The sequence below is a fragment of the Ctenopharyngodon idella genome, chromosome 6 (assembly GCF_019924925.1).
Source record: "Ctenopharyngodon idella isolate HZGC_01 chromosome 6, HZGC01, whole genome shotgun sequence".
NCBI classification, from domain to species: domain Eukaryota; kingdom Metazoa; phylum Chordata; class Actinopteri; order Cypriniformes; family Xenocyprididae; genus Ctenopharyngodon; species Ctenopharyngodon idella.
This window is the reverse complement of record NC_067225.1, coordinates 309,966-333,235: the sequence shown is the minus strand read 5'-3', so window position 1 is coordinate 333,235 and position 23,270 is coordinate 309,966. Positions and strand designations below refer to the sequence as shown.

Sequence of the window (23,270 nt, the reverse complement as noted above, 5' to 3'; positions counted from 1 at the left end):
ATCTCGTTTGTCTAGCACGCTTCCCATAATGTATACGCATTAGGTCAGTAGGTGGAGAGTAGGCGAGAGTAGGTCTTTTGTGGCTGTTCGAACACATTTGACGACATTAGCATCTATCCTATGAAAGCAATCCGGTCGAATGCATTTTCGACTACCTCTGGAAGTGGTCGAAAGTGGACAATCTCAAAACATTTTAGACCCCATTTACACATGTATTTAGCATCATCCACTTGTGATCCGTACGACCAAAACGCATCTTAATACCAGGTGTAAACAGGGCCTTATGTGGTGCCCTAGGCAAAATCAGACATCCCCCCTCAACATATATTGATACACTTTTATTATAGATATCTAGGCCTATATACAACAAAAGATAAAAATGCTCTAAATAAAATAATTTAAAACATACCTATCAATAAGCACTTAACTCAAATAACTTTTAAATAAACAAAATAATAATAATAAAAATAAAGAATTGGCTGACTAAAATCAGTTTGTTACCATTTAGTGCTGGCCTGGCGCCACGAGGGGGCAAAAGGGGGCATAAGGGGGCATTACCGCCTCAGATCTGATTTGTGCCCTTCCCAGTTTCAATTTGTCACCCCTCCACCACCGAAATGCGATCAGTTTCAACTCTTTTGTACATACAATTACACCGGTGTGATTAGAACGTTCAGTGCGTCACGTGTTCAGCTGCTAAATTAAACTGTTTTCACGATTTGGGTGGCGCTGAGCCAGAGATGGATGCACTAACTACTCAGTGTTTTCAACCACATAATGTTTATTTTAGGTTTCAGACATTTAAATACACATTAACAAAAATATATAGTTTATATTTTTATATTTATTGTTAAATATACACTGATGTCTGTGGAAGCAGCAATAATAATCCTTTCTAATACAATTTAATGAGTTTTATTCATATCAGATACAAAATGTGTAAGTAACTATAAAGTTTACTCAATTGTTCTCCCAGTTCACCGGTCACTTGCTTTTTCGGGAAATGGGTACAAATTTACATTATGTAAATCCGACAGATCCGATTCTCTAAATGGCAGTGCAAACTAACATGGTGGCGTCCATTGTGCTTTATAGATTAACTAACTCATTATAAAGGTGTTGAAACTACAAAACACATTCACTTACACATATATGACAATCGGAATATATCATATAGGTCATGATATAGTTAAAAAGTTTGTAAATATTTTGAATAAGAAAAGGAAAAACGAAATAAATACGATACATCTTTCATATGCGTCATACCGTGACAAGCCTTTCACGTCGCCATGGAAATAAAGTGATACATGGCCCTACTGGTCTTCATTGATGCAAAGTCAATGATTTCATCGTGTGATACCTGTGTCCAGCATCCTAGTGCAAATAGCCTACATAATCAACCAAATATGACATCTTTATTCACATCTGCTTTCCATGAGCAAACGATAACTGCAGGGTGCTTACACTGACATATGCACATTAGCAACAAATGACCCTTAAAATATTTAAGTATTAATACTTAAATATGGTGTTAGTTTTGCAAGAGCACGGTATTTTTCTCCATGCAATGATGCGCTTGATGAATTCATTATACAAAAGTTATTTGTGTCTTGTGAAGAGAAACACCAACCCCCCAAAAAACATTTCTGTCAGGATCACTATCATCAAAGATGACTGGCAGTTAGCATACAGTTTAGAATGGTGGTATGTTTCTGTTCTGGGCAAAAACTCCCTGACCATCCATGCAGCTTAGCATGGATAAGAGCAGGGAGAAAAGCGATAACCCCCCCTTAGGGTAAACAGAACAGAACCAAAGTATTGCAATATCATTAATTTTCTTAATGACAATAATTAATGTAACAACATAATTGAAGAAATGAGTCTGATCAACAGAAATATCAGAAGGGCAAGTTCTGACTGGACAAAGGAGGAGCTGGGGGTGGAGGAGGGTAATTAGCTCCTGAGCAATATGATAAAGCTGCTAATAATACTGAATGGACCATATATATATACGAATGCGGTGATAGCTGTCGTATTCCTATAGGTCAATGTGAATCAGCTGAGTGTCAGCTGATGCGAGCTTGAATAACGTGACCTGCCAGAACTAACGCTAGGCTTGATTTCTGTCAAGATCACTATTGTCAAAGATGACTGGCAGTTAGCATACAGTTTGGATTGGTGGTATGGTTCTGTTCTGGGCAAAGACTCCCTGCTCTTATCCATGCTAGTCAGCGATAACCCCCCCAAAACAAAACCATATGCTGACAACCCCCCAACCACAAACTGACTGCAAAATCTGAATGAAAATAGTACAAACCCGATTCCAAAAAAGTTGGGACACTGTACAAATTGTGAATAAAAAAGGAATGCAATGATGTGGAAGTTTTAAATTTCAATATTTTGTTCAGAATACAACATAGATGACATATCAAATGTTTAAACTGAGAAAATGTATCATTTTAAGGGAAAAATAAGTTGATTTTAAATTTCATGGCATCAACACATCTCAAAAAAGTTGGGACAAGGCCATGTTTACCACTGTGTGGCACCCCCTTTTCTTTTTATAACAGTCTGCAAACGTCTGGGGACTGAGGAGACAAGTTGCTCAAGTTTAGGAATAGGAATGTTGTCCCATTCTTGTCTAATACAGGCTTCTAGTTGCTCAACTGTCTTAGGTCTTCTTTGTCGCATCTTCCTCTTTATGATGCGCCAAATGTTTTCTATGGGTGAAAGATCTGGACTGCAGGCTGGCCATTTCAGTACCCGGATCCTTCTTCTACGCAGCCATGATGTTGTAATTGATGCAGTATGTGGTCTGGCATTGTCATGTTGGAAAATGCAAGGTCTTCCCTGAAAGAGACGACGTCTGGATGGGAGCATATGTTGTTCTAGAACTTGGATATACCTTTCAGCATTGATGGTACCTTTCCAGATGTGTAAGCTGCCCATGCCACACGCACTCATGCAACCCCGTACCATCAGAGATGCAGGCTTCTGAACTGAGCGCTGATAACAACTTGGGTTGTCCTTGTCCTCTTTAGTCCGGATGACATGGCGTCCCAGTTTTCCAAAAAGAACTTCAAATTTTGATTCGTCTGACCACAGAACAGTTTTCCACTTTGCCACAGTCCATTTTAAATGAGCCTTGGCCCAGAGAAAACGCCTGCGCTTCTGGATCATGTTTAGATATGGCTTCTTTTTTGACCTATAGAGTTTTAGCCGGCAACGGCGAATGGCACGGTGGATTGTGTTTACCGACAATGTTTTCTGGACGTATTCCTGAGCCCATATTGTGATTTCCATTACAGTAGCATTCCTGTATGTGATGCAGTGCCGTCTAAGGGCCTGAAGATCACGGGCATCCGGTATGGTTTTCCAGCCTTGACCCCCTATGCACAGAGATTGTTCCAGATTCTCTGAACCTTTGGATGATATTATGCACTGTAGATGATGATAACTTCAAACTCTTTGCAATTTTCTCTGAGAAACTCCTTTCTGATATTGCTCCACTATTTTTCGCCACAGCATTGGGGGAATTGGTGATCCTCTGCCCATCTTGACTTCTGAGAGACACTGCCACTCTGAGAGGCTCTTTTTATACCCAATCATGTTGCCAATTGACCTAATAAGTTGCAAATTGGTCCTCCAGCTGTTTCTTATATGTACATTTAACTTTTCCGGCCTCTTATTGCTATCTGTCCCAACTTTTTTGGAATGTGTAGCTCTCATGAAATCAAAAATGAGCCAATATTTGGTATGACATTTCAAAATGTCTCACTTTCAACATTTGATATGTTATCTATATTCTGTTGTGAATAAAATATAAGTTTATGAGATTTGTAAATTATTGCATTCCTTTTTTATTCACAATTTGTACAGTGTCCCAACTTTTTTGGAATCAGGTTTGTATACTGGAAAGACAATGGACATAATGGAAAGGAGCAGCATATCCCTCTGAATAGCAAAAAGCAGTTACCTGAATGAGCTTAAGACTACAGCATGTGGCTGTGACGAGCAGGGCGGGCGAGAGCCGTAAGGGAACGGCGCGAGTGATAAGGAGCTCCGGAAGCATAAAAGGGGAGCGACGACAGTGAAGGACGAGAGAGGACCAGGCCGGTGCGACTCGCAGCTGATGCTCGTTATCACTCACGTCACCGGCCTCGCGCCTTTCCCTCACGGCTCTCGCCCACCCTGCTCGTCACAGTGGCCAATACCCAAAAGCCTAAGGAACAAGCTGGATAACCTTAAGAAACAGATGCCTCAAAAATCATGTTGTCAATAACCTGATAGCATTCAGCAAAACAGTGCTTTCCACAGATTTGAAATACTTGTAGCTGTGTAGAAAATCCTTCTACCCACAGCACAAAAAATGTCCAGAAGCTCCAATAGTTAACTTCGAATTAAAGAGAAATGAAATTATATGAAATTAAATTAATATAAATTAACTGAATTGGAATCAAATTAAATACAGTTGTGTAACCAAATAATAACCAGGGGGGAGTATACATTTTTAGTGACTTATTTATGCACTCGGACTCTTATTTTGAAATGTGTATGCTTACTATTGTGGGCTGCTCATTCATGTTTAGATGAGGTAGATAAAAATATACGTTCTTACAACCATTTACAATATTTTACAATACCATAAGTAAACTGTTGTCAATATTGAACAGCATAAGTCATATCAGTATAAACAATCGCTTGGCATAAACGTGCACTATAGTATACATTGATTGCGAACCACTTAGAAGCAGTCTGAGCGCTGCGTGAGCAACAGCGTGCAACAGCGCCACATTTAACCTTGAAACGTACGGCGCATACATGAAATTATAGCCTTTTCAAATTTAATTACATCACGTATCGCAATCTATGTTTTCCCATCCACAAAATGTGGGTATGGAGGACGAAAGCTGCAAAAACAATAAATAAATAAATGCGCTGTAATGACTGAGACAAATCAGACACAATTATTTGTTATATTTAACAAATAATTGTTTAAAACTCTGGGGTCTGTCCCCTTTCCCCAAGAAGACCAGCCTTAGTTTTATTGCTCCGAAGTACGTGTGTTGCCACGTGGAAAAGCAGAGACAAAAAGACACATAGAAAACCCTCATAACAGACTTTCCTGCATTAATTTATAGACAGGCTGTTCTATAAATAAACATGCATATCCATAGGACATGGCATCCATTATTACTGTTTGTGTATTACCTCTTGTTTTTGGATTCAGTATTGTTATGCATATTTTATGATAAGAACCAATGGTTATAACGTAAACTCACCTATACCAAGTTTGGTGTCTACGAGTTTGTATTTTGAAGATTTAAATGCTCGTGTATATGATACGTCGATACCTGTGCAACACATCAGTATTACAAGAATCTTTAATAGTTTCTTCTTCAACAACTCAGCCAGTTTAATCATGCTTAAAGACAAGAGCCATAAACTCCCCTACAAAAGAAGTTCCCGCTACAGACATTCCACTTTGCTCATTGGTCAGGTCCACCCGAAGAGGTGTGGCATCCTCCCAGACCTTAAAAGCCAGCGCACAATGCTCCTCCCTCTCTCTTGATTCTTCAACGGACTGACGCCCTGACTAGGAGATAAAGAACTCTTTCCTACTACAAGAGTCAAACTAACAGCTTAACTTGTTTCATATTTCTTCATCCAATGCAGAAGATATTGACTACGACTTCGGACCAAACCATCAAGGATTCCTCTCAGCCTGCAGATCCGATGCTCCTCAACAGCTAAAGGCATTTTGCAAGTATCGTACATTTGAACACTAAACAGCTATTTGTTATTAATTTATGAACCCCTTTGTTAGCAAAGGTGCTTTATTATTTGAGAAAACTGATTGTCTTTTCCAGCTTGTTTGATTCTTCTTCCTAGCTCCTCCTGTTTCCCACTTCCGGGCTCACTCTATCATTCCTTATTTTATTTGTGTACGTGTAACTGGTGTGTATGTATGTATGTATGTATGTGTGTGTTAGTTTAGTTATGTGTTCGTGATTTAGTTAATAAAGCTTGTGCACAATACATATTTGGTTCTGACTCTCTGTCTGCAATAGATTGCCTCTTAAATGATCAGATTTTATTACCAGCTCTGTAAATGCTTATTACAAAGCACTGTAAATGCTAAGAAAGAATTATTTTTCTGTGGCCATGAAAAATACCATTCACTTAGAATTAATTAATAATCAATACTGAGTGTTCACAGGATGAACTGATTTATTGATTGAAATTTTAATGTAGCTACATCAAGTTAATCTGATTAATGGATTCAAATATTCACAATTAATCATAATTAATAATCATAATGAGTTATGGATAATTATTAATATTTCCCCTTTGAGTTAATTCACTACAGCGCAAATAAATAAATAAATACATACATAAATAAATACACAAAATTATACATAAATAAATATATAAATCAACATATTCCTGCATAAATAAATATATAAGTAATTAAATGTGCAAGGAGATAAATAATTAAATAAATGAAACAAATAAAAAATTAAAATGGGAAAATAAAAAAAATGTTAATGGAAATGCCAAGCTGAAAGTTGACTTTTTTACTTTAAACCGTTTATTCATTTTTAATGTAGCTCCGTATTTATTTTTCCTTAGCGCAACATGCTAATGAGAGGGTGTCAATCAAACATCAAAAGGCGGCCTCTTTGCCACCATTGGCTGATCGTTGTAAAAGCACCATTGGCTGACACAGTTGAAAATAGTAGTATGCAATCTGCTGATTATATTCTCTTCAGAGTAATCTATAAATACTTTAGGTCAGTTAGCAGCTACATTTGATGTGACTGTAGATCCGTTTGTCTGCAAAAAGGGTGCAGTAAAGTTCGTTTTTGATTTGATATTCGCTGCATATTCGCCTAGGCTGCTAAAGGGACCGTCTGCAAATTCCACTCACAGTCCAAAAATATAACCGTTCAATCACTCATTCAAATGAACGAACGATATTTACAAGATTATAGTAAATGACTTACTTAATATGAGCTTCTGCCAATATCTCGTTTGTACAGTACATTTTGAAAACAAAATTCTGTAATTCACCTAAAACGTGGGTTTTTTGGCCTGGCATCAGACACTCCGCAATGTCCGAGTCGCAAGGGGAGGCGGAGGAACTCGACAGGGTTCACCAAGCAGGGAACTCTACTGGAGTAAATGGATGCACGTATTCGGCCCAGGGGGCGGGAATGGCATTGCAAGCCGACACTAGAACGGGTTCTTTGCGTTTACCGGCTACTGTAAGCGAGTACACAGGAAGATACTGGTTCCACACGAAGGCTATAGAATCTAGCAAACGTGTTGGGTGTCGCCCAACCTGCAGCTCTACAGATATCTGTCAGCAAGGCGCCGTGCGCCAGCGCCCAGGAAGAGGCAACTCCTCTAGTGGAGTGAGCTCTCAACCCGAGCGGGCAAGGCACGCCTTGGGACTGATAAGCCAAGGCGATGGCGTCCACTATCCAGTGGGCCATCCTCTGTTTGGAGACAGCCTTTCCCTTCTGCTCGCCTCCGTAACAGACAAAGAGCTGATCTGAGGTCCTAAAGCTTCGCGTTCTATCCACGTTCCAGCGTAGAGCGCAGACGGGACAGAGCAAAGCCAGGGCTGGGTCTGCCTCCTCCAAAGGCAGCGCTTGCAGGTTCACTACCTGATCTCTGAAGGGAGTGGTAGGAACCTTGGGCACATATCCAGGCCAGGGTCTCAGGATAACGTGAGAGTCACCGGGCCCGAATTCCAGGCACGATTCAACAAACGAAAATGCGTGCAGGTCCCTCTTGCAGGAAGGAAAGCACAGACCTGACCGAACATGATCGGGGGTCCTCTCGGTGAGAGGAACACCATTCGACGAACAGGTTCCACTTCAACGCATAGAGGTTCTTCGTAGAAGGAGCTCTAGCAGAAGTGATAGTGTCTACAACCGCCTGGGGGAGATCATTAGAACCTCCGCGTCCCGTCCAGGGACCACACATGGAGTTTCCACAGGTCGGGATGCGGGCGCCAGAGGGTGCCCCATCTCTGAGTCAGAAGGTCCTTCCTCAGAGGAATGGGCCAAGGAGGTGCTGTCGTGAGGAGCGTCAGATCCGAAAACCAGGTCCAAGTGGGCCAATACGGAGCCACTAGCAAGACCTGCTCCTCGTCCTCCCTGACTTTGCACAGGAGCTGTGCGAGAAGGCTCACTGGAAACGCATATTTGCGTAGGCCCCGGGGCCAGCTGTGTGCCAAAACATTTGTGCTGAGCATGCCGTCAGTCAGGGAATAGAACAACTGGCAGTGAGCAGTGTCCGGGGAGGCAAACAGATCTATCTGTGTCGCCCCAAAGTGCTGCCAAATCAGCTGGACCACGAAGACCCAGCCGGCTGAGGTGAGCTAACACCATGTCCCTGTGTTCGCACAACTGCTCTCGCGAGCTGGCCAGAATGAGCCAGTCGTCGAGGTAGTTGAGGATGCGAACGCCCTGTTCCTTGAGCGGAACAATGGCCGCCTCCGCAACCTTTGTAAAGACGCGGGGCGACAGGGCCAGCCTGAAGGGTAGGACTTTGTACTGATATGCCTGACCCTCGAACGCAAACTGTAGGAAGGGTCTGTGTCAAGGCAGAATCAAGACATGAAAGTACACGTCCTTCAGGTTGATCGCTGCAAACCAATCCTGGGGACGGATGCATTCGAAAATGCGCTTCTGCGTAAGCATCTTGAATGGCAGCCTGTGAAGGGACCGATCCAGGATTGGCCGTAACCCACCACCTTTCTTGGGTACAATGAAGTAGGGGCTGTAAAACCCCGGCTGGAGGGACTGGCTCGATTGCATCCTTCGCCAGGAGGACAGCAATCTCCGCACGGAGAACAGGTGCATTGTCCAGGGACACACGAGTGTAATGAACACCCCTGAACACCGGGCGAATTGAATCGCATGGCCGAGTCTGATGGTACGAATGAGCCAGCGGGACGGGCTGGGAAGCACTAGCCACGCTCCCAGACTCCAAGCTAGCGGGACCAAAGGCACCAAAGACGTACCCAACATGGGGCGGCAAGGCAGAGTGCTGGGACCCGACTCAGATGGCATAGCGGCCTGAAGTGGCGTCGGACTCTGCGAGGTGACAGTGTGTATGGGAGACGGCACATGGGAGGCGGCCTCGACCAACACACTGGGATCTGCTGGCGAAATGAGACGGGGCTGAGAGTGGCGAGGCGGGCCCTTGCACACTGCCAACCGCGCCCTCTTGGGACCTGGAGGTTTGGGAAACAGCTCTTTTTGTGAGAAAGTGGGTACCGCTGGACTCCGGAGAGCCAGCGGCGGGACGAGACAAGACACAAATTCCCCCCGGCCATCCTCCAGGGGAGGGAGAGAAGCTGGCATCCTTTCCCGAAGAGCTGAATTCCTCCCCTCCAGGTCACCCGTCTCAGGACTGCTTCCTTCCTACGCTTGTCACCTGGCTTGGCTGGGTTCTGAGCGGGCTGGGCGCTGCGTCTGTGACCGGCTCCCTGCTGTCTGGCGGGTGGAGGCTGCTGCTTGGCTGACTTAGCAGGGGCGAAGGATGACGCAGGCGGGCGCCCTTGGCGACGAGCGGGCTGAGGCTGTGCAGCCGGCGGTGGGGTGGAGGCAGCAGCAGACCGCCGGGGCAGCATGTGCTTGATCGCCTCAGCCTGCTTCTGTGCGGCCGAGAACTGCTGGGTGAAGCTCTCGACCGCGTCGCCGAATAGGCCGACCTGAGATATGGGGAAGTCCAGGAATCGATATTTATCGGTCTCCCGCATATCAGCCAAGGTCAGCCACAGGTAACGTTGCTGGACTACCAGTGTAGCCATCACCTGACCAACGGAACATGCTGTCACCTTCGTCGCCCGGAGGGCGAGGTCATTGCGGCGTGCAGCTCCCCCAGAAGCTGTTGGTCAAGACCACCCTGGGGCATGTCCATAAGCGCTTTTTGCCTGATAGACCTGCAAAAGTGCCATGGCATGCAGGGCGGAGGCGGCCTTTCCGCAGGCTCTGTAAGCTTTCTCGTTCAAGTTGGACGAGAATTTACAGGCCCGGGATGGGAGACGCGGTTCACCGTGCCAGCTGGCGGCCATCGGACACAACTGCATCGCAACGGACCGCTCGACTGGGGGGATCCCAGCGTACCCCTTGGCCTTCCCGCCATCCAGGGTGGTGAAGGCGGAGGAGGGACCAGGGCTGGCACGAACGCTATAGGGTGTTCTCCAAGACTTGGTCACCTCCTCATGCACCTCCGGAAAGTATGGTACGCCCGCCCCGAGAAACTAATCATCCAACCGAGAAGGTTCGGGACGCGGTGGAGGATTCCACATGAGCCTGACCTTCACGGAGGCCTGGGCAAGCATAGCTGTCAGCTCGGGATCAGGCTCGGGCAACGCTACGGTCCTGGAGGGAGACAGCGCAGCCGAGTCTTCATCTCCCGAGGACTCAAGCTCACCTTCCGATGCCGCGATCGACATCTGCTCGTCCGCAGGTGCGCCGAAGGAAACGGATGGTCGCTCCGTGGAGGGACCAGCACGCTCCTCCGGCAACACCACAGGCTGCAGTGTTGCAGAGGGGAAAGGGGCCCGTGGAGCGGAGCTCAGTGGGGAAGCCCTGACCGTAATCCTGCCTACACGCCGCCGTGCTGCTTCCCTGGCCGGAGCCTAGAGAGTCTAGACCTCAACACTGAGATAGTCATGTTCCCGCAATGAGAACATGAACTATCCACAAAAGCTGCCTCAGCATGCTGAACACCCAGGCATGTGACACAGCGATTGTGACCATCAGCGGGGACCAGGGAACAACCGCATCCAGTAATGCACAGACGAAATGACATTTTGAAAAAGATGCAGGGTTCGTCTGTGGAGGCTTGAGAAACACACTCTCAGCAGGAACACAAGTTGGCTCCGAAGTGAAAGACAGAGTGCGACTGCATCCGCTTCCGTATTTATACCCACCTGACGGGGGCGGTGCGCATTATGCAAATATCACACGCCAATTCCATTGGCTTGTTTTTATACACTCAAAGCTGATAGGGCTCTCTGGCGATATCCCAATTCATCGGTCACTACTGACGTACGTTGAACGTGACCGACTGAAAGGGAACATCGAAATCTCAGCCAAACAGCTGATCATAGCTGTACAGGGTGGTTTTTATATCTCATCTCCATAAATATATCTAGTAGTAATAAACTACTAAAAACAACATACATTATCTAATAAGCAAAACTCTCATCATGAGCACAAAATAAAGTTAACTAGTAATTTAACTAGTCTTTTTTTTTTTGTCTCCCCTTGTCATCTCTAAATAATTTTCCAAATTATAACATTGTTTATTATGAAATGCTTTTAATATGCTGATTAATAATGCTAAATATTTGGGGGATTGGGACAAAACGTCTAAAGGTGCTACACGTTAACTTAGCTGTTACATACCTGTTTAGTTCGGAGTCAGCTGTATGACAGATAAAAATAAGAATTGTATTTTGCTGCATTCTCATTTTCTGTAGCTTTTTAGCAAAAGTATCTTGACTAAAAACTTTGACAAAGTATTTTTCTGCTCACCGCTGTTGTTAAAATAACTGCGTCATCTGCAGCTCAATGCGGCGCTGTACGTCTTTATCGGGAGAAAACAACGCGCATGGAATGGAAAGAGCTTGAATGAAGGGCTTTTGGCTCTAGATGAAAATATTAGAGGATGTAGCACCAAAAGATCATTACAGTAAATGACCCTGAGCACTTGTGGTGTGAACCGCTCTTTGTTTTGACGCGCTGCTCACTTTAATCTGTAGAAATGGTAAAATGGCGCATTTATGTCCCGCCGAGGTTCGGAATCGGACCGCGGTCCGCCATTTGTATACCACTGACGTAGAGATTTGCAATTGCACAGAACAAAGTTTGAGCGCACACAATGCGATTTCTGAGCAAGAGCAGAGCCACTGTATATTTGAAAGCGTGTCCAGTTTTGTGAGAGTGTGAAGGAAATCCGTCTTCATCCAATTGTCATCGACTTACATTTCAAAATAAATGTCTGTAAATTACCATAAACATTGTTTCTTCTAGTTGATATTAAAACAAAAAAGTTATAAAATATGCTATATAAATAAATATGCTCCGCAAGAGAGGAGCCCAAAGCCCATGGCCAGTGGCATTCGGACCATAGTTTGAACCTCTTCTTTAACTTGAGCAAACACTGTTAACACACATTTAGTTAACACGAAAGTAGTTAAAACGAAACATGTTAATGCTATAAAAGTGTGCAAACTGAGAGAAATAAACAGTAGATGCTGGCTATTTTCAGACAGTTCACATTCACCTTAACATAATCTCTAACTTAAGCAAATGCTTTTAATACAAATTTAGGGGCCGTTCACATATTGTGTCTTTTCTGCTCGAAAGTCAGTTATTTCAAATGTAGCCGCACAGCAGGCGTGCTCATAATGGAGGCGACGCGGTCACGACGCACATGCGGTGCGTTTTCCAGGCGCATTGAAATGAAAAATTCTCAATTTTTCAGAAGCGCACCGCAGGTCATGTGACAAGAACCAAGCGATCAGCTTCGGCCTTTCCATAACAAAACATCGAAATCTCAGCCAAACAGCTGATCATAGCTGTACAGGGTAGTTTTTATATCTCATCTCCATAAATATATCCAGTAGTAAAGCTTTGGAAAAAAGGAGAAAGCGGTGCGGTTGTGCTTTCCACGCGTTTTTAGACGTGATATGTGAACGGCCCCTTAGTTGACAAAACGAAACCATGCACGTTTTAATGCTAGTAAAAGTGAGTACAAGGACCCGATCCACTCGAATGCCTATCAGCCATGGTGCCTTCATCTGCGCTGATCTGCGTCTCGAGCAGATGATGTCACTTGGAGGGAGGCATGACCAGGCCTGCTGAATATGCCCCAGTTTCTTGACTCCACCCCATGTCAAAACAGTGCCATGAAGTGAAACGCACAGAAAAGTGAAGCACAAAAGGAAAACGGTATCGCGAGCTCACATTTGACTGAAATGCAGAATAAAATGAGCGTTGCAAATGAATTAGTAGGTGTGACCATGGAAAATATGTGTTGCAAAATCATTGCTGCAAAAAATCTGTTGCAGAGCTAAAATAGAATCAAAGTTCTTAATTAGGATTAGTTCACTTTGAAATGAAAATTAGCCCAACCTTTACTCACCCTCAAGTGAGTAAAACTTTCTTGTTTCTGACGAAGACAATCTGAGAAATATTAATAAATATCCTGACACATCCGAGCTTTATAATGGCAGTGATAGGGTTCAATGAGTACGAGCTGAACAAAGTGCTTCCATCCACATCCATCCATCATAAACGTGTACTCCACACGGCTCCGGAGTTTATTAATATTTCTTCAATTATGTTCATCAGAAAGAAGAAAGTCATATACAGGGGCAACTGCAGGATTTTATCTCAGGGTACACACAGAACTAGCAGGCCCCCCTCTGTCTGCAAAAAACAATTAAATCAATCATTGAGTTGGTGGGAATGATCTAATGCTGTACAAATCGAGTGATCGACTGTCTCTTTCCTGTTACCCGCTTAGAAAATCTGATGAACGTAACTGCACTCTGACGTGCTTGTGTAGATAGATGCTTTGTGAATTTTTTTTTTTTTTTTTACGTTATCTCTGAGCGGCTTTGTCCCGAAATGTGCCTATTGTTTTCAGAAAAGCATCTGATTAATGAAAAACAAAGCCTCACATTGTTTCCAGTCACGTGAATGCTTCACTTTGCGTGTCAGAATGTTTGAGCCCAGACCACTACTTTATGGAAGTTCAAGTCCATTTACTAAACATTTTAAATATATAAGCCTGTAGCCTATATTACATCATCATATGTTCTGTCATATAAACAGTATAAAAACAATAAAATAACAGCACAATTTACTTGCCTCAAACAACTCAGTATGTATTATTAGTATTATTATAATTATTGTTTTTGTTGATCCATTTTATTTATATGAATTATATTATCAGAAAACTAAACACATTTAGCGGTTTCAGGCTTTTTGGATAAAGCAACGGAATTGCACACTCAGGTTTATGGCTGCTATAAATTTTACCTGCCACAAGATGGCACTGTTTTTGACATTCTTGATGCTTTGAAACCTTTCTCGAAACATTTATAGAAAAGCTTCAAAGATTTAAGAGGCTTCATTTCTCCATCCCTACTCAATAGTTTTGCAAATATTTCAATCAAATGTAGCTGTTTTAGAGAGCGTTTACTCATTTTTATCCTGTTTTTAAACATTAACTATCTGTAATGTCATTTTTCATGTGTGGAAAAAATGACGAAACTAAACTAGCCAATCAGATTTCTTTTTGCTCATATCCCTCCACGCCCACCCATGCATGCACATACCAAAGCCACTGGAAGGCAAGCCTGCAACCTTTAGCCAAAAAAGGGTAACGGCTAATGCTAACTGGCAGTATGGGTGGTATGCATTGGCGGTATGCAGGGAGGAGTTTTGAACGGCGACACAATAGGCTGAGAGGTGCCGCACGTGATTATGTTAGCCGTTACGCTTTCTCCAATGGTAAGAGATACAGTCCCTCTTATCTCCCTATAATAATACGATACGAAATGCACACCTTTATTTATTCTCATTCTCTTGCTATCTTAATATGTCACGAGTGTACGCAGATAGATTTTAATAATCAATTTAAAAATGATGTCAAAAATAAAAACGGCATTAATTAGTGCCCTCTCATGGTAGGCACAGTGCGTACAGCCATACGGCTGCAGGCACCACTGGTCATATACACCTAGGATGGCTTGAGGGCGAGTAAAGTTTTATGGTGTTATTTTACTGACAAATGTCGAGAGCACATTATTGTGACGCGAGAGCACATACATGCAATGCGTGAGTGCAAATCTCTCCGCTCGCGCGCGGATTTCCTTTGCTCTCGCACAAAACTGGACGTGCGCTCTCAAATATACAGTGCTCTCTTATGAACTGCCTCTCCTCTCGCTCAGATATTGCGTGTGCGCGCTCTGTGTCCTGCGCGCTCGCGAATCTCTCCGTGCTCTTGCAGAAATTAATTTGCTTCTGGATTAAACGCTGTCAAACGTTATCAACAAATCAGAAGAGACAACTGATCCATGAAAATGCTACGTGGAATCTTATTGGCTGAGAGTGAACTGCACCTGGAATTCTTTTGACAAAGATGGATATTTAATTTCTTTACAATTTAATAATATTAATCAAATGTAACCTAGTCTAACTGCATCACATTACAGGTCAAACCCCAATTTATCTAAACAAACAAACAAACAAAAAAAGTTTCTTAAAGTTATTGTGGTCGTACGTTTTGTGTACTTGTTGAAATTTATAAAAAATAGGTACCATTTTAAAACAAGGTTTTTATTTGTTAACATTAGTTAATGTATTATCTAACATGAACTAACAATGTGCAATATATTACTGTAATTATTAATCTTTGTTAACATTAGTTAAAATACAGGTGTTTGCTGGTTGTTTACTTCACAGTGCATTTACTAATGTTAACAAATACAACTTTTGATTTTAATAATGTATTAGTAAATGTTGAAATTAACATTAACAAAGATTAATAAATACTGTAGAAGTGCAGTTCATTATTAGTGAATGTTAACTAATGCAGTTAAATAATGTTAATGAAACCTTATTGTAAAGTATTTCCAAAAAATATCTTCTGATTTGATTCAGAACAAGATCAGGGTCAGATCATCATTCCCTAAATACTTAAAATGTGGAGATCAAATATACCACCTATAGTGAATTTGAGGTCTGGTAAAACATGACATACAAAAATACTTCGGCTATAAGCTCATATGTATGCACGATTAATCAAAAGAACACAATCTTATTTCTAAATGACAACGATTCAGCTATGTCTATTAAACCTTTGAAATTACGATCATACCGGAATATTTAAACCTGCTTTTCCATTGCCGCTGAAAGCATGTCATGTCATGTAAGCTATATATTTTAGACAGCTTCACCAAGTGTTTTCAACAACACACTATTGCTACTTCTGTGTTGCAAACCTTAAATAATAACGCAAGTATTGCAATAACAATTTATAGTCCGAATACACACTGATTTCAGCAATAAAAATGAGTAAATGACCTTTGAAATGTTATTACACTGTTCTGCCAGTAGGTGGTGACCAGTGACTGTTAAAATGTATTTGATGTATCAGAATAATTAATTCAAGAGATTTGTTTAAAAACACTGGACAAAACGATTTCGTAAATTAATTTTTAATAGGCTAATTTATAACATTTTACACATTTCTAAATAGACTGATTTATAACACTAAATTAGTTGTTTAATCTTTTGTTTTAAATGAATGTTTAATTTAATGTTTTGGTCCATGATATTGGCTAATATGTTGGTTTTGGATAAATCGTTCAGTGGGGTTTGACCTGTAATGGGATGCAGTTAGACAAACAAGCTTATTAATATAGAAATCATCCAAGCGCCCCCTTCAAAGCCATTTTTAAGATATGGCCTACATTTTGATTAATATTATTAATTATTATTAAATTGTAAAGAAATTAAATATCCATCTTTGTCAAAAGAATTCCATGTGCAGCTCACTGTTTCATGGATCAGTCGTCTCTTCTGATTGGTTGATAACTTTTGACAGCGTTTAATCCAGAAGCAAATTAATTTCTGCAAAAGCACGGAGAGATTCGCGAGCGCACAGGGCGCAGTTTGAGTGCGCAGGACACAGTTTGAGCGTGCACACACAATATCTGAGCGAGAGGAGAGGCAGTTCATAAGAGAGCACTGTGTATTTGAGAGCGCACGTCCAGTTTTGTGCGAGAGCAAAGGAAATCCGCGCGCGAGTGGAGAGATATGCGCTCGCGCATACATTGATGTGTTCTCGCGTCACAATAATGTGCTCTCGACATTTGTCAGTAAAATAACTCCATAAAGGTTGGGCTAATTTTCATTTCAAAGTGAACTAATCCTTTAAGCTTCTTTTACAGCTGTCATTGATTTTTGCAATTAATTATATCTTTATTTTTGCAGTACTTTATTTTTCTTTTGCAATTATTTTTGTTTGCAAAACTTATCTTTTTCTTTCTCAATTTTTTCTTTTCTTTTGCAATTCTTTATTTTTGTTTGCAAAACAACTTTTTTTGGTTCAGTACTTTATTTTTCTTTTGCAAAGCTTTATTTCCTTTTGCAAAACTTTATTTATTTATTTTTGCAAATCTGTGGCATTATATTGACTCCATACTGGGTGCAACTAAAAATGTGCCAAAGTTCGGTGAGGTCCAGTTAGGAAGTTATGGACGGCCCGGCTCAGCGATCTCATATCGCACGATCTTACTAACTTCTTATCTCCTGAACTGCCATTTTCTTACAGCGCAAATACTGTCTTGCAATCAATTTCACTGGTTAAGGTTAGGGTGTAGGGTAGGTTTAGGCTTTAGCATTTGTTGTAGCATAGCATTGTAGGAAATCAGCTCTGTGATTGACACGACTAATGAAATCTTTAGAATCGGCTTTGGTTTGGAGTTTGCATTAAACTGGATTGAGGGGAAAGAAAAAAAAAGAAAAGAAAAAAAAAAATCACACATGCGTGTAATGTGCCTGTCTGTCAATGGGAGACCACACCCTATTTTGGAGCTTCCACCCTGTTTTGGAGTTCCCACCCCCATTTGGAGATCTCCAGGCTGCAGCTATACCCTTCTCGTCTAGGTGGCTGCCTATATTGCCTATGCCAGAATCCGCCACTGGATGTCACTCCCGAAACTTTGCAGCGTGTATACATGACCGTTGGTCGAGCATGAAAAACAAAAGATTTATTCAAATTCTGAATTCATTATATATCGTCTAGAAAGGGCACAAAGCGATCCTTTATAATCAATAAAAAGCTGTCACTCTCTTAGTTCATCGCGATGACGCAGTAACACAAAGTTCTGTTATAATCAATGAAAGTGTTTACACTGACAGCACAATGAATCTCTTATTTACATAATATTTACATAATCTACACTGTTATAATGAGAGGATTTGCGAGCGTGCAGTACTCAGCACTGGACAAAAAACTCCGGCTTTGAGCGCTGAGTGGATTCTAACTTAAACATCTCTGTCAACAGATATGTCTGTGATTGGCTACATTGCTCAATGCTGCAAAAACATGTTTTAAATAGAAACCTCTGACACCCTCCAGAGCGCAAACACAGTTACGCACTGGATTGATGGCCAAATCGCCAATATGCTATTATTTCAGAGAAAACTGAGACCAGCAGTTGTTAGCAGCTTTTCCCTCTAAAAGCAATTAAAAGCAGCAGCAGGTAGTGGTTTGAGTGAGAAAACTCCCAATGGACAGTCCAAGTCTGCTTTAAATTTAGCAGTTATTAACAATAAAAATGATGGCACTTCATGTGAAAAAAGTCATCCTCTGTGTTAGCCTTTTAAACTACTTAACTTCCACGTAGTAATAAACAGTACAGCCTACATAAACAATGTAAAACATTTTTGCATTTGCACTGTATGCACTGAAAACTGAATTGTGAAGCGTTACATGGACCGGGATGGGATGCAATGTGCTAGAATGTACAGTATTTTATTAAACATAACCTGCAACATTGGCTAGTAAGTTGATAGTGTTACCCGTCATGGTTGATTTTCACCCACATTTGGCAGGTTGGCAGGTGTTCATTTCAAACTCTTGGTTGCTAAGAAACATTTATTGATACTTTATTAATATTGATTTTAGTCAATGTGTATGATGTATTTGCATATATTGACTATTTTATATATTGGGTATAAACCATACTGATTCATTTAAATAATGTTTGTGTACACCTATAGAGTTAACTAAATAGTCAAAAATAGGTCTACATTATATATACTGTTATTGTGATCTTGAGCACTGATTGCTTCTGAAAAGCAAACATTACACTGTTAATTTTTCAAACTGTGACCTTGTCTAATTTTAAAGTGGGCATAAAATGTAAGTTGCAATAGTCTTTTCTTCGGGGTTTACGGGGACTTTCCACTGACGTAATGGTTTTTATACTGTACAAACTGTATATTCTATCCCCCTACACTACCTCTACCCCTAAACCTACCCATCACAGAAAACTGTCTGCATTTTTTGAATTTCAAAAAAACACCATTTAGTATGTTTTTAAAACCATTTGGTTCACGAGGACACAGGAAGTGTCCTCATAAACCATGTATTCAAGAACACACACACACAAATACATGCTATGGGTTTCATGAGAGGAGCTATACACACTGTTTTACCTGTCCTCTGTAGTAGTTCTCCATGGCCTCAATCTCAACTTGGTATTTGCGATAGTTCTCCTGAAGCAGTTCTTTACTGTGTGCACGCTGCTCTCTCAGATGAGCCTTCTGCAGTTCCAATCCTTCTTCAAAGATCTGCTTGAGCTTCTGAATAAAGACACATTTTTTTTTTCTGTTAATTTGCAGGCCAAGCTCTTATCAAAGCAAGAAAAATGTGCATATATTGTGCTAAAAACAGCCAGACAGTAAAGACTCATTTTACTCAATCCAAGATGGCCAGTGTGTGGCAGGCAGTCTAAGTGTGTTTGTGTTCGTTTCTTTGTTTGTATTGTTGTTTTTAATGTCAAACATCTCAACTATTCTGATCTATGATCGCCAAACCCTTCTAAAATATTCAATGCACCTAAAAATAGCTGTCTAGCTTGGACTTGAGAAATCCATGCATGTATCCCCCTCCCATGTTGACACCTATACCAGCTTATCTCCGATCAACAGGAGATCTCTAGTAAACAAGATATTTGAAATAATTTTAGCATCTTGCACAGCCTAGATTTCCTATTTATAAAAGAGACATGGCTAAATTCTGGTGATCAAAGCCCCTTTTTTGAACTTGTACCTCTTGACTATAAATACTCCTTGACTACGGGAGGCTTCGCAACGAATTTAAAGAAAAAATGGCAACACTTTACAATAAGGTTCATTAGTTAAACATTAGTTAATGTATTAACTAACATGAACTAACCATGAGCAATACATTTGTTACTGTATTTACTAATCTTTATTAACATTAGTTAATGAAAAGACAGTTGTTCATTGATTGTTCATGTTAGTTCACAGTGCATTAACTAATGTTAACAAGATTTCAATAATGTATTAGTAAATGTTAAAATTAGCATTAACAATGATTAATAAATGCTGTATAAGTGCAGTTCATTATTAGTTCATTTTAACTAATGTAGTTAACTAATGTTAACTAATGAGCCTTATTGTAAAGTGTTACTGAAAAAATTTAGCTGCTATGTTGAAATGAAGGATACCTACCACAGAAATGCAAGTTTTAAAGATGCAGTAGGTGTTGTGGGAAAATGGTAACCTTAGCTTGCTAGCATTGAAAGTGTATGTCCCACCAGGGCCAGTTCTAGGCCATTTTTAGGTGGTCTTTAGCCACCCATCTGTCATCTCAGCCCCCTTACAACTATAATCACCTATGAGAATGATCGGGCTAGTGCTGCTTTCTCAAGAAAGTTTATCGTTTTCACATGTTTATCATTTTCAAAGACAATATGAAAGAAAACTTGTGTGCTGTGTGTGTCATTATAATGGATTTGTAATTCTTAGTGTTTAGCCCTGAGTCCACATTTTTAGTAACAATTTAAGTACCAGTAAGCTATTTTTGACTTACTATACAGTAATATAGTGGTGCCGATTTAAAGAGGCACCATTTAGACGATGGTTTCTTGCTAGATTCTCACTGAGGGCTAAGCCCCCCTGAAAATCAAATCCTAGAACCGCCCTTCATCCCACCCACTCTGAAAATCACCGTCCAAAGCCATGGCTCCTCCAAAACACATGAACGTGCACAGACCAGAAACGAGATGACCAGATACAACATTAATGGATTACATCATGTGTCATTCACCGGTGAGAAAAATTTACAGTGCAGTGAGTATCAGTACAATCACTACAATAACGAATATAAACAGCTTTTTAAAAATGGAATTAGATGCAGCAAATGGATATATTGGACATTTCTAACGTGACAGCTTTGAACACAAAATAAACACCATCACTGTCTTTATAACCAGAAAGATGATAGAATTTCAGCAAAACTGCAATGCAAACACTGTCAGAATATCAAGCGAAGGAACAACACAAAACTATCTTTCATGCTAAGGATGGCATACACAATACCCGCAGATATGCTGAGGGTATTTTCATTGAAGGAGGAAACAATATCATGGAAACACACACACACACAATCCATCCCTTTATATACTTAAAATGGTGCCTTTGGAGGGCACTGAAGTGGTTAATTATTATCAACATATATTTTTAATAAAAATAACTATAAATGAGTTAAATGAGATCTTTGAGCCCCACACTTTTCAGCACTCCAGAGCTTTAACATTGGATAGTTTGGACAAAAAGAATAGAGTTATTGCTGAATCAAATGCAACTTTTGAGTTCTTGAGTTCTTGTATGGAACAATTAGTGGTACAGTCTTTGTTAGCTGTGTCTTGAATGGCTGGTTCATACAGTTTTAAACAGTGGAGTATGAACCGAGCCCATTGTTTTTTATTAAATAAAATAAATAAATCCACATACATGTAGCTAACATAGCCTATATGCATGTGTGCATTATCACCTCGGTGATGACATTCACTGTCAATAATTCACCTTGACAACGATCCCTTACAGCATCAATGCACTTCAGCTATGTTTGTCGTTATTTGTTCTAATGTGTCAGGGGAATGTTCTTAAAACACTAATCAAACTAATATCATACTTTCTGTTCTCTTCTTTTTAAAGAACGTCAAAAGATGTGCTTGAACCGTTCTCCTGATCCTTTTGAACAAGTGTGAAAAATGACGAAAGCTTGCTTGCATCAGAGCTCTGGCGTGACTGTGCGCAGCACGTTACAATACTGAGTTCTGATTGATCAATCGCTGTTATTTATAATTTGTTAATTATCATGCAGAGAATTTAAAAATTTCATTTACATAAGTTTTACATAATACATAACACTGTTAATCTAAAGGGGATGGTAACACTTTAGTATGGGGAATTCACTATTAATTACAACTTTTCCCTCAATAAATTCCTAATTTACTGCTTATTAATAGTTAGTAAGGTAGTTGTTAAGTTTAGGTATTGGGTAGGATTAAGAATGTAGAATATGGTAATGTAGATTAAGGCTTAATAAGGCTCAATAATATGTGCTTAATAAGTACTAATAAACAGCCACTATCCTAGTTGTTATAGTACAGAAGGGACGGAGACAGGAGATGGCAGAGATGGTAGTTTATTTGACACAGAAGAGTAAACAGTCGTGCAGGTGAGTATAATGTGACTTTTCAAGTGAATGGTGAGATGAGGATAAATGATACTGTCCTTTTGTGTTGAATAGGTGAAGATCCTTGAAAACGGTGGAGAATGAACAACGCTGGAGACTGGAGACACTCACACACAGACTGGGAACACGAGGAGAGACTTGAAGACACTGGAGACAGGTAAGTAGATCGCTGGGAGTCCTTGAGGTAAGCATGTAGGTTAGTCTAGATGCGAACGAGACCGGACAGTGACTGAGTGAGTGTGAGTGTCTCTTATACTGGTGGTGATTGATGTGCTGATGAGGTGCAGGTGCGTGTGATCAGTATTCCGGAGATGGAGTGCGCTGTGATTGGTGGGTGTTGGAGCCTGGCGTGTCTGTGACACTAGTAATATGCAAGCTAATAAGCAACTAGTTAAAGACCCTAAAATAAAGTGTTACCAAGGGGCTGGTAAGGGGGGATGGTGGCTTTACAGAGGGGATGCTTTTTGTCATTTTTTTCAACAAGTGGGATGCCATCCCCCCGTATCCCCCCTCAAATTGAGCCATGTCTCTAGGACATATCTGTAAAAGAACAGAACAGAGGTTTTAAGAGATTCACTGTCAAATTTTCAGAAAGCGGTAAAAGCCTCTAGGAGTATAAATTCGGTAAATGTTGTCATAGACCCAGAATTCTTTTTCCACAATTGACTCTATTTATAAACCCGGTAACACTTTATTTTAGGGTCTTTTAACTAGTTGCTTATTAGCATGCATATTACTAGAATATTGGCTGTTTATTAGTAATTATTAAGCACATATTAATGCCTTATTCTGCATGACCTTATTCTACATTCTTAATCCTACCAAATACCTAAACTTAGACACTAACTTATTAACTATTAATAAGCAGTAAATTATTTAGCAGTAAATTGTTTATTGAGGGAAAAGTCGTAGTTAATAGTGAATAC

General features: G+C 40.8%; 1 protein-coding gene across 4 annotated transcripts in view; it reads right to left on the bottom strand.

Moving 5' to 3' along the window:
- LOC127513802 (centrosomal protein of 95 kDa-like) overlaps positions 1–23,270 on the bottom strand; it is a 221,996-nt gene that overhangs the window by 38,434 nt on the left and 160,292 nt on the right. For all 4 annotated transcript variants that reach the window (XM_051895858.1, XM_051895859.1, XM_051895861.1 and 1 more), the window contains one exon: positions 19,272–19,418. In XM_051895858.1, coding sequence (XP_051751818.1) covers positions 19,272–19,418 — 147 coding nt within the window. The remainder of the gene's footprint in view (positions 1–19,271; positions 19,419–23,270) is intronic.